Genomic DNA, 12766 nt, shown 5'->3' with positions numbered 1-12766 from the left:
ATGTTCCAAGTGCATGTTTGTCTTTCCTCTGAGAATCTTCTCAAGTATCTTACCCACCTCCGATGTTAAGCTTACTGGTCTGTAGTTTTCTTTGCAGCTTTTCTTGAATAATGGCACAACATTCACTACCCTCCAGTCTTCTGGTACCTCACCTGTGGCTAACTTTAATGCAAAAATATCTGCCAGGGCTCCTGCATTTCGTCTCGAGCAGTTGCAGTGTTCTTAGATATATCTGATCAGGGCCAGGAAATTTATCCATCTCCATACATTCTACTACATCTAACACCACCACTACTGTGATAGGGACTGTCCCCAAGATATCACCACTAACTTCCCCAAGTCTTCATGTCTTTTCCATGGTAAACACAGAGGAGAGATATTCATTGAGAATCTTGCCCATCTTCTGTGGTTCTACACGTATATGTCCACTTTGGTCCTTGAGGAGCCTTATTCTATCTCTAGTTATCCTTTTTCCTTTAGTATACTTAAAGTACCTCATTGGATTCATCCTAGTCTTCTCAGCCAAAGCTATCTCATATGCCCTTCTCACCCTCCTGATTTCCTTCTTCAGTAAACTCTTGTATTCCTTGCATGCCTCCAGGTATATACTTATGTGGCATGAATGTTACTTGTCACTTTAAAGTTAAATCTGAATGTTGTCCAGGTCTTGCCACGTATAAGCACACCTCCTCTGATGCTGAAGAAGTCTGTGAATGGTACTAAGCATTATGCAATCACCAGCAAATATCTTCAATTCTGACCTTGTGGTGGAAGGTAGCTATAGAGCATAGAACAGTACAGCCCACCATCTCTGTGCCGTTCTAAACTGATCCCATCTGCTGGAACATGGCCTGTATCCGTATATTCCCTGCCTGTTCATGTGTCTGTCTATATGCCTCTTAAATGTTGCTGTTGTACCTGCTTCTACCACCTCACTTGGCAGTGTATTCCAGGCACCTACCACCTTTATCCCCAATTCCCATTGAGTCTAGTTTTGTTACGATTCTTTGATGCTACATTCAGACAACCGCTGCCTTGATATCAAGGACATTAATTTTAAGGAACCTCTGGAGTTGTCTGTATTTGCACCAAGGCTGTAATGAGGTCAGGAACTGGGTGGCCAACTACATGTCAGCAATCAGATCATTGATGAGTATGTGTCACTTGATAACTCTGCAGAATGACTCACTTCATCACTTTCTTGATGATTGAGAACAGACTGACAGGACAGTAGCTGGCCAGGGTGGATTTGTCTTGGGTTTGGGCACAGGACATGGATAAGCAATTTTGCATAGACAAACACATGGCTGGGTGGATGCCAATGGTCTAGCTGCATTGGAAAAGTTTGGTTGGGGGTGTAGACAGTGCTGGAACACATGCCTTCAGTTCTATTGTTGGAATGTTTTCAGGAACAATAGCCTTTGCAGTATCCAATACTTTCTATCATTATTTTATATCAGGTGGAGTGAATCATATTGGCTGAAGACTCGTGTGATACTGGAAACTTTATGAGGAGGCTAAGATGGATCATCCTTAGCACTTCAAGCTGGAAATGTTGCAAATGCCTCAGCTTTACCTGTTGCACTATTATACTAGGAACCCAGTCAGTGAGGATGGAGATAGTTGTGGAGCACTCTCCTTCTATCATTTATTTAATTGTCTACAAACATTCAGGACTGGATGTGTCAGGACAACAGATCTGTTGGCTGTGGGATCATTTAATTCTATCTCAAGATTCTATCTTTCTTGTCATGCAAGAAAGTCTGTAGAATTCCCTGCCCCAGACAGCAGTGGAGTCCGGGTCACTGAATCTCAATTGAGATCGGCAGTTTGATCTACAAGGAGAGACCACACCAGCCGTGATTGTGATGGGCCAAATGGCCAACTCCTGTTCCTCGAGTCTACTCTCCCACAGGGAATAGCAGCTAATACAACACTGGCCTCAGTAAAATGTTCCCAATCCAGAGAGAAGTTACAGCACAGTAGCTAGATGGTTCATTTACATGCCCCACATGAGCAAGAATCCTAAACTCACTAGTAGAGGCAGGGACAGAAATCATGGGTCCCACTGTAGACCTGGCTCAGGACCTTCTGACTCAAGCTGACCACAGCAAGCCCTCAACAGCCTGAGGCCCCAGTTACAGAGCCCTGATGTGCCTATGTCTCCCATTTCCTTTCTCTTAACCACTTGGCACTTTTAATATTCTGTTTTCAGCTGCCAGCTTTGCTAGCTATTGTGCAGACACAAACCCATGCTGTTTAAAATAAAGAAAAGCATCCTCATTACCAAACATCTTTGTCTTGATGCTTTGCCTTTTTGTTTTCCCAAGTTATTAAAAGGAAGAAGCCCACGGTGGAAAAACTACTTGATACTAAGGAGAACTATTCCAGCACTCCTCCTGATTCGACCCCACTGCTTTTTCATGCAAAGGATGGTGTGTGTATGGAATGAGCTGCCAGAGGAAGTGGTGGAAGTTGGTACAATGACAACATTTAAAAGGCATCTGGATAGGTATATGAATAGGAATGGTTTAGAAGATATGGACAAAGTGCTGGCAAATGGGACTAGATTAGGTTGGGATATCTGGTCAGCATGGTACGAGTTGGACCGAAGGGTCTGTTTCTGTGCTGTACATCTTATCTCTATCTCGTATTTCTAAGTACTGTGTTGTAGGTTCACGAGGTTGACACCTCATTTTAACACCTACAAATGTTCGGGACACCACCCACGCCCTCCACATCCTCCAAGATTTCCATTTCCCTGGCCCCCAACGCCTCATCTTCACCATGGACATCCAGTCCCTATACACCTCTATCCGCCATGACCAGGGCCTCCAAGCCCTCCGTTTCTTCCTCTCGCGACGTCCCCACCAGTTCCCTTCCATAGATACTCTAATTCTTTTGGCTGAACTGGTTCTCACCCTCAACAATTTCTCCTTCAAATCCTCCCACTTCCTCCAGATGAAAGGGGTAGCTAAGGGCACCTGCAAGGGCCCCAGCTATACCTATCTTTTTGTCGGCTACATGGAACAATCTATCTTCTGCAATTACACCGGCACCACTCCCCACCTTTTCCTCCGCTACACTGATGACTGCATCAGTGCCACCTTGTGCTCCCACGAGGAGGGTGAACAGTTCATCAACACATTCTACCCTGACCTTAAATTCACCTGGACCATCTCTGACACTTCCCTCACCTTCCTGGACCTCTCCATCTCCATCAATGGTGACCGACTCAACACTGATATTTTCTACAAACCCACCAACTCCCACAGGTACCTGGATTACACCTCCTCCCACCCTGCCTCCTGTAAAAATGCTATTCTGTATTCCCAATTCCTCCGCCTCTGCCGCATCTGCTCTCAGGAGGACCAGTACCATCACAGAACACACCAGATGGCCTCCTTCTTTAAAGATCCCATGTGGTTGATGATGCCCTCCAGCGTAGCTCATCCACTTCTTGCACCTCCTCCCTCGAACCCCACCCTTCCCAGCACAACAAGGACAGAACGCCCCTGGTACTCACCTTCCATCCCACCAACCTCTGTATACATTGCATCATCCTCTGCCATTTCCACCACCTACAAATAGACCCCACCACCAGAGATATATTTCCCACCCCATCCGCTTTCTGTAAATACTGTTCCCTCCGTGACTACCTCGTCAGGTCCACGCCCCCCCAAAAACCCACCCTCCCCTTCCGGCACCTTGCCCTCCCACAGCAGGAATCACAAAACCTGTGCACACACCTCCCCCCTCACCTCCAACCAAGGCCCCAAAGGAGCCTTCAACATCCATCAAAGTTTCACCTGCACATCCACCAATGTCATTCACTGTATCCGTTGCTCCCGATGTGGCATCCTCTACATTGGGGAGACAGGACGCCTACTCACAGAGAGCTTCAGAGAACATCTCTGGGACACCCGCACCAACCAACCCCACTGCCCCATGGCTGAACACTTCAATTCCACCTCCCACTCCACCAAGGACATGCGGGTCCAGGGCATCCTCCATCGCCACTCCCTTACCACCCGACACCTGGAGAAAGAATGCCTCATCTACCATCTTGGAATCCTCCAACCCCATGGCATCAATGTGGATTTCACCAGTTTCCTCATTTTCCCTCCCCTCACCTTATCCCAGTTCCAATCTTCCAGCTCAGCACCACCCTCATGACCTGTCCCACTTGTCAATCTTCCTTCCCACCTGAACGCTCCACCCTCCCCTCTGACCTGTCACCATTACCCCCACCTCCATTCACTTATCGCACTCACAGCTACCTTCTCCCCAGTTTCATCCCCTCCTATTTATCTCTCCACCCCCGAGGCTCCCAGTCTCATTCCTGATGAAGGGCTTTTACCTGAAACGTCGATTTTCCTGCTCCTCGGAAGCTGCCTGACCTGCTGTGCTTTTCCAGTACCACACTCTCAACTCTAATCTCCAGCTTCTGCAGTCCTCACTTTCGCCGACCTCATTTTTACATATGGCCAGTGCTATCCAAGAAGGTGGCTCTTCTTCCTGTACACTTTATTGAAGCAGGCTGATACCGTGACACCTCTTACGGTCCAGGGTCAATGTTGTGGACTCCCAGGGCAATTCTCTCCCTAATGTATTCTAATGTTCCACTGCTGTTAGTGCAACGCCCTGCTGGTGGGAAAGGAAATGCCCAGGGATAATGCACCTGGGACATTATCTGTAAAACATGATTCTGTAAGAATGACAGTGTCAAGCTGTTGCTTGATTAGGCTATGGGACTTTGCTTGGGCTATGGAACCAGCTGCAAAGTTAGTAAGGAGGATGTTGCAGTGAATCTACAAAGCTGGGTTTGGCATTGCCATTTTCAGAAGTCACACAAACCAGGTTATAGTCCAATAGGTTTATTTGAAATCACAAGCTTTCGGAGTGCTGCTCCTTCTTCAGGTAAAGTCTGATGATAGTTTGTGATTTCCAATAGACCTGTTAGACTATAACCTGGTGTCGTATGAGTTCTGACTTTGGTTGCCCCAGTCCCACATCATTGCCATTTTTGGCATCTACTTTGATGGTGGGTGGTCTGTCCAGTTTAATGTCTTTTGTATTTCTAATAGTTTGAGTCAACTGAGTGGCTTGTTAGGGCATCAAAGAGTCAACCACATTTCTGTAAGTCTGATGGAAAACAGTAGGGCTTCTTCCTTAATGTGCATTAATAAACTGTGCATTTAAGACAATTAATAATCATGGTCAATATTACAGATTTTAATCCAGATTTATTAATTGAATTAAATCCATTTGCTTAAACACTGTGGCCCCAGAGTACTGGGGGAATGTGAGGACTGCAGATGCTGGAGATCAGAATTAAAAAGTGTGGCGCTGGAAAAGCACAGCCAGTCAGGCAGCATCTCTGAAGCAGGAGCTCCTCTTAGAAGCTGCTCTCAGATGGAGGATGTTTTAACTCACCAGTTGTCAGTGTCATGCATTGTGCACGTTGCTCATACGAAGCATTTGACACTTTGAGTGGCTTGGGAAAATTCCTCTTTGGCTAGGTTGACTCAGTTTTGTTCAATGAGATGTTGTTTGAAGTTACCTTTAAATCTAACCTGTAACTAAAGATGATTGGCTGTCAGGAATTCATGCATATTCAGTGCTGTTTTCCTCCACAAAGTAAGGCTAGAATTCAAGCTTCTTTTCATTTGGCTTAGTTTTGTCCTGGATAATGAAGATCGTTGAGCTCAATTATAGAACTCTTAGATATAGCTTATTCAAGCAACACAATATATTTAACAAGTATCCCAGCTGTGACAATCAGCATGTCATGCAGATAGCAAATGTTGGAATTAATTTTCCATAAAGAATAACTTGATCTTAGAGTGACGTTCAAAGATGTGTATCACCAGGCACTCTTCAAACTTCCGTGGAGAAATCGATTGAAATGCTCACTTCATATTTCATTGTATAGGACAAAAAATATAATGAAATTCCCGGCTTTAACCTTTATAACTTTACCATTTTTATAGCAATGTACCATCAATTCAAAGTTACTGGAAGAAAGCAAATTAAATAAAATTTTAAATGAAATTCTTTGCTGATGTTTTACACATATGGATGCTGATTTGCTTCTTTCTCATATATTTAAATAGTGCCAGAAATCTATCAATGGAATTGGTTTTGCTAATAAGAACAACCACTTTGAAACCTGATTTTCTGAGAATCAGTAGTTATTGATCTCATAGAGTCTTGGAGCCATAAAGTACAGAATTGGCCCTTCTGCACATCAAGTCTGCATTTACCGAGCTACACAAATCCCACTTTCCAGCACTTGGCCCATAGCCTTGAATGCTATGGCATTTCAAGTGTTCATCCACTTTTTAAATTTTGTGAGGTCTCCTGTCTCTACTACCCTCCCAGGCAATGCATTCCAACCCCAACCACTTTCTAGATGAATAAGTATGTCCTCAAATCTCAAAGTCTCCTTCCTTTCACCTTAAAAGTGTGTTACCTTATTACTGATCTTTCAACAAGGGGGCACAGTTGCTTTCCATCCACCCTTTCCATGACCCTCATAATCTTACACCCTCTAATAGATCACCCCTCTACCATTTCTGTTCCAAAGAAAACAACCCAAGCCTAACCAGCTCCTCTTCATTGCTAATGTGCTCCATCTCAGGCTACATCCTACTGAATCTCCTCTGTATCCCCTCCAGTGCAATCACTGGATTGCACTTCCTATAGTAAGGCAATCAGAATCACATACAGTTCTTCAGCTGTGTCTCTTTTTCCTCTCTTGCTTCTCAAGCAGTGTGGAATATAACTAATCACACGTGGACATTTGTTCACTTCTAAGTGTATCAAAAACTTCAGTATCTTCTGACTCCCTGTGTCAGTCTGAGGTTGTGTTGCTTGTTGCTCAGTTATTTCTCTGTTGTTGACAGGCATGCACAAATAGATCTCTATTCACAATGAAGCCAGTTACCATTCAATACTTAAAATGTCCAATGCTGGTACTTTGTGAAGATTAAAAAAATGCTTTAATATCAGTAAAATTTGTAACTTAGATCCTAGATTACAAATGTACAATATAGGCACCTATTATCTGTCTTACACTTGTCAAGAAATGTGATAAGTTAATAAAATTTAAAAATGAATAATGGGTAACCAAGCTAATCTGTTCCCATTGTAAAGCCATTCTATCCAAAAATGAAATCCCTTTCCAATCTTATCCACCTCGACTTAAAAGTATTCAGTTATTCCACTTTCACTATCTTCTCAGGCAAAGATTTCCAAAGTCACACCTTCCTTTGAGAGAAAACAGAACTTCCCTTCACCTCGGTCCTAAAAAACCTAATATCAAAACAATGTCCCCTAGTTCTGGACTCACTCATAAGAGTAAACATCTGTTCCACGTTCACCTTGTCAAGGATCTTATAAATTTCAATCATATCACCCCTCGGTCTTCTAAACTTCAATGAAAACTCGGCCAGCCTATCTAATCTTTCCTCATGAGGTAACCTGTTCATTTCAAGTATTGTGCTGGAAAAGCACAGCAGGTCAGGCAGCATCTGATCAGCAGGAGAATTGATGTTTCGGGCATAAGCCCTTCATCAGAGAGGGCTTACTATCATCAGGCTTATGCCTGAAACGTCAATTCTCTGTCTACTCGAATGCTGCTTGACCAACTGTGCTTTTCCAGCACGACACTCTCAACTCTGATCTCCAGATCTGCAGTCCTCACTTTCTCCTCATTTTAAGAATTACATTCTTCATTAAATGAGGAGGCCAGAACTGCACAGAATATTTGAGATTTGGTCTCACTAATGCCCTGTATAACCGAAGCTTGGAATCCTTGCTTTTACATTCAGTTCCATTCTTAATAAAGTAAGCATTCTATGAGTCTTCTTAATCACTTGCTATATCTGCATAGTAACTTCTTGTGACTCGTTCGCTCGAACATTTATATCTCTCTGCACCTCAAAACTTTGCCTTGGTTCTCTAGTTACATTATACTCTGTTTTTGTATTTTACCCACCAGTGTGAATAACTTTACATTTTCCCACATTATACTCTATATTCTTAATCATTTAATCTGTTTTATGAGTCTACATCTTGCATTTTCAAAATTTGTCAGGATGTGATATGATCTGTCCCCTTAACTGCCTCCTCAACCAAGGTATCCAGAGCAGCATCAGAAAACCCTGGATCCTGCTGTCTGCATTATTGAGACAAGATTGACTTTTCTTCAATACTGATTGTCTTTCTACAGATACCTTCACACTTGCTCCATCCAGAAAACAGCACAACTTTAATAGGAGCAGGTTGATTTTAAGTGGCACATTTATCTCTAATTGGTGCAAGACCTGCAAAGACTTGGATTCCTGGCTGAGATGTGCAGTCACTCATGACTTTGTTTAGCACTGGCTTAATATTACAATTCTCCCAAGTTTGCATGTAATACAAAGTTGGCATCCTGCCTGTAGGAAAAGAAAACAGGTGTGGGTTAATTGCACATCATAATCTACATGTTCATTTTTGAGAGATGTCCAATTCAGCCCTCTAATATTTTTTCCTCCTCAAACTAACAAGCCATGTATCAAGCAGTTAAAAAAAATCACAATTCTTGGTAAAGCAAGAGTAGTAGGATTGGGAAAAAGGATAGATTCTTGACAGCCCAGTAAGGTATGTGAGGATTGGTTCATTTTAATTATTCTTAGTTTCAACATTTTTTTTAGTGACATGCCTCACTGAGAGAATGTTTACTTGTCAAGCTAACAAGAGCTTCTCTCCTCACCTATTATTAGCTTACATAAGCACCAATCATTTGAAGCGAATACAAAATCATTGAAAACACTTCAGGCAATGTTTGGTGTAACACACCCTCCTTTGAACATGGTCAAAAAACAGGGCTAATCCAGCTGAAAAGAGAAAAATACAGTTGCATAAGGAAATATCAGTTTAATGAATAAAGGGATCTTGACACTACTTGACATTCATTCTTTATTACCAAGTTCTAGTTTCCCTTGTTCACTAAGAGTTATTATGAAATGCCTGTGGAAAATAAATGAACACCAGGCATTACAATAATGCAAGTGGCTCATACCTCTATTTAAGAAACCCTGGGTCATCCAACAAAGCACCAGACATTAAATTATATTTGACAGCAGCCACAGGCTATGACAAGCTAGAACCTTGACCCAGTCTTCAGGTCTTAGTTTGGAAAAGGTAGATTTAGTTTTGCTGGTATTTTTGTGTTTCTTAAAAGCAAAATGCAAATCTTGTAGTTAACTAATAAATAATTTATAAAGAGGAGGAGGAACTTTCACAAAAGGATGCAGTGGCTATTGGAAAATGTATTTTTTTTGTTATTTTTATGAAATCATGCTGGAGGCTGTAGCATATAAATGTATTTAAAATGACATTATTATTTAGGAAAATATTTTGTTATTTTGGAAAATAGATTAAAATTTACCATAAATTGCCAAGGCATACAAGTCTATGGGCCAAGAGTGGAAAATAAGGTTAGAATAGTTAGATGCCTGCTTTTGACTGGTACAGATCTATTGGGCTTAAGGGCCTATTTCTGTGCTGCATACCCCTATGATTCTGTGACTCTATACTTTGTAGCATATGTGTTGATATAGCACAAAGGGCAATTCAAACTCTTGCTTCCAAATATCATATTTATGAATACATTTGGTGTACAATTTGACTCCAGTTTTCCACCATGACAAGTTATTCCCATATTAATAGTCAGCATCAATTTTTTACACTACAAATAAATGTTTTACTCACTGGTACCTTAAGACTAGGTGCAAAGGATCAGCAGGCAATAGAGACATACATTGTCAAATCACAAATGGGTTTAAAACATGCCCACAGAGAGCAGATCCGATGTGGCAAACAACAAAGATAGTGAACACATACAGCTACACAGGAGGTTCTCCTTTATATCTAAAATATAAGGAGAAAGTGAGGACTGCAGATGCTGGAGATCAGAGCTGAAAAATGTGTTGCTGGAAAAGCGCAGCAGGTCAGGCAGCATCAAAGGAGCAGGAGAATCGACGTTTCGGGCATAAGCCCTTCTTCAGGAATGAGGAGGGTGTGCCAAGCAGGCTAAGATAAAACGTAGGGAGGAGAGACTTGGGGGAGGGGCGTTGGGAATGCGATAGGTGAGGGTGATAGGCCAGAGAGGGGGTGGGGGCGGAGAGGTCGGGAAGAAGATTGCAGGTCAAGAAGGCGGTGCTGAGTCCGAGGGTTGGGACTGAGAAAAGGTGGGGGGAGGGGAAATGAGGAAGGTGGAGAAATCTGCATTCATCCCTTGTGGTTGGAGAGTTCCTAAGCGGAAGATGAGGCGCTCTTCCTCCAAGCGTTGTGTTGCTATGGTCAGGCGATGGAGGAGGCCAAGGACCTGCACGTCCTTGACGGAGTGGGAGGGGGAGTTAAAGTGTTCAGCCACGGGGTGGTTGGGTTGGTTAGTGCGGATGTCCCAGAGGTGTTCCCTGAAACGTTCCGCAAGTAGGCGGCCTGTCTCCCCAATGTATAGGAGGCCACATCGGGTGCAGCGGATGCAGTAAATGGTGTGTGTGGAGGTGCAGGTGAATTTGTGATGGATATGGAAGATTCCCTTGGGGCCTTGGAGGGAAGTGAGGGGGGAGGTGTGGGCTCAAGTTTTGCATTTCTTGCAGTTGCAGGGGAAGGTGCCGGGAGTGGAGGTTGGGTTGGTGGGGGGTGTGGACCTGACGAGGGAGTCGCAGAGGGAGTCGTCTTTCCGGAACGCTGATAGGGGAGGGGAGGGAAATATATCCTTGGTGTTGGGGTCTGTTTGGAGGTGGCAGAAATGGCGAACACTTTAACTCCCCCTCCCACTCCGCCAAGGACATGCAGGTCCTTGGCCTCCTCCATCGCCAGACCATGGCAACATGCCGCCTGGAGGAAGAGCGCCTCATCTTCCACTTAGGAACCCTCCAACCACAACAGATGAATGCAGATTTCTCCACCTTCCTCATTTCCCCTCCCCCCTACCTTTTCTCAGTCCCAACCCTTGGACTCAGCACCGCCTTCTTGACCTGCAATCTTCTTCCCAACCTCTCCGCCCCCAACCCCTCTCCAGCCTATCACCTTCACCTTAACCTCCTTCCATCTATTGCATTCACAACACCCCTCCTCCAAGTCCTTCCTCCCTACCTTTTATCCAAAATATAAGTCAAACACTGTTTGAGACATGATTTTCCAAGGGTTTATACATCAGTATCTGCAAGATATGCAATGATGATCAGCCAAAACACTTATCTTGTTTATTGTGAAAAGTTATAAGATTTTCATGCATGTCTTTCTCACAGGCTTTTCTATTATAGATTTCAGTAAAATACAAGTCTTAATAATATTACATTTGATTTTGGCAATGATTCTAGAAAGAGCATAAATTAGCTAATCTTTGCAAACTCAACATATTTAGAATAATTATTGCAATTTGAAATACAAAGTGCATAAACCAAAAACAGTAAAAATAAATATGTGTTTCACAAGCATTGTTTATGAAATTTGAACATCACTGGCAAGGCCAGCATTTGATGTTCATCAGCAATTGCCCATAGACTATAGTGGTAAGTCACCTCCTTGAACTACTGCGGTTTATCATTTATAGCTACAGTCACAGGCGACTTGGAATGGAGTTCCAGGATACTCACCCAGAAACAGCATCCAAGTGAGACTAAGTGGTGGCAGTCCCACACATCTATCAGCCTTGTTCTACCAGTTGGAAGAGATCATGAGTTTGGAAATTCTGTCAAAGGAGGCTGGCGGAGTTGCTACCATGCATTATGTAGATGGTGCACACTGCTGCTACTCTGCTGCAGCTATGAAGAGAGTGAATGTTGAAGATGGTGGTTGGGGTGTCAATCAAGCAGGCTGTTTCCTTCCTGGATAACATCAAGTTTCTTAAATTTTGTCAGTGGTTCATTCATCTGAGCAAGTTCAGAATATTCCATCACAATCCTGACTTGTGCTATTAGGTGATGGACAGATTCTGAACCTTGAGCTTAATCTCGCCACCACAATATTTATATGAATGGCACAGTTCAGCTTCAAATCAATATAACCTTTAGGGTGCTAAGATTGAGGGAGTGGGTTGGTTACTTCAGCAATGGTATTGAATGATATAGGGAGATGGTTAGATTCTTTTTGCTGGAGATGGTCATTGCCTGAAACATGTTGAGCAACACAAATATTGCTTACCTTGTATCAGTGCAATCCTGAATTCCATTTAATTCTTGCACATCTGGGAATGAACTACTTCTGTATCTGGGGATTCATGAATAATATTGAATATTGTGCAATCATTAGTGAACAGTCCAACTTCTGACCCATAAGACCGTAAGACATAAGAGCAGAAATTAGGCCACTCAGCCCATCGAGTTTGCTCTGCCATTGAATCACGACTGATAAGTTTTTCAATCTCATTCTCCTGCTTTCTCCCCATAACCCTTGATTCCCTTGATACTCAAGAACCCATCTATCTCAGTCTTAAATATAGTCAGTGACCTGGCCTCCATAGCCTTCTGTGGCAATTAATTCCATAGATTCACCATTCTCTGGCTGAACAAGTTTCTCCTTATCTACATTCTAAAAGGTCTTCCCTTTACTCTAAGGCTATGCCCTTGCATCCTAATCTCTCCTACCAATGGAAACATCTTCCCACTCTGTCCAGGCCTGATGAAGAGCTTTTGCCCGAAACGTCAATTTTCCTGCTCCTTGGATGCTGCCTGACCTGCTGTGCTTTTCCAGCACCACTCTAATC

At 43.1% G+C, this 12766-nt stretch overlaps 1 protein-coding gene across 1 annotated transcript in view; it reads left to right on the top strand.

Annotated features, from left to right (window-relative positions):
- Positions 1–2787: 2787 nt before the first annotated feature.
- LOC148151920 (uncharacterized) overlaps positions 2788–12766 on the top strand; it is a 31406-nt gene continuing 21427 nt past the window's right edge. Inside the window, exon 1 of the mRNA XM_087993960.1 lies at positions 2788–3374. Coding sequence (XP_087850086.1) covers positions 2788–3374 — 587 coding nt within the window. The remainder of the gene's footprint in view (positions 3375–12766) is intronic.

The sequence above is a fragment of the Chiloscyllium plagiosum genome, unplaced genomic scaffold, assembly GCF_037043375.1.
Source record: "Chiloscyllium plagiosum isolate Xiang-an unplaced genomic scaffold, Cpla_swu_hap1 HiC_scaffold_2, whole genome shotgun sequence".
Taxonomy (NCBI): Eukaryota; Metazoa; Chordata; class Chondrichthyes; order Orectolobiformes; family Hemiscylliidae; genus Chiloscyllium; species Chiloscyllium plagiosum.
This window is presented reverse-complemented; position numbering and strand designations above follow the sequence as displayed.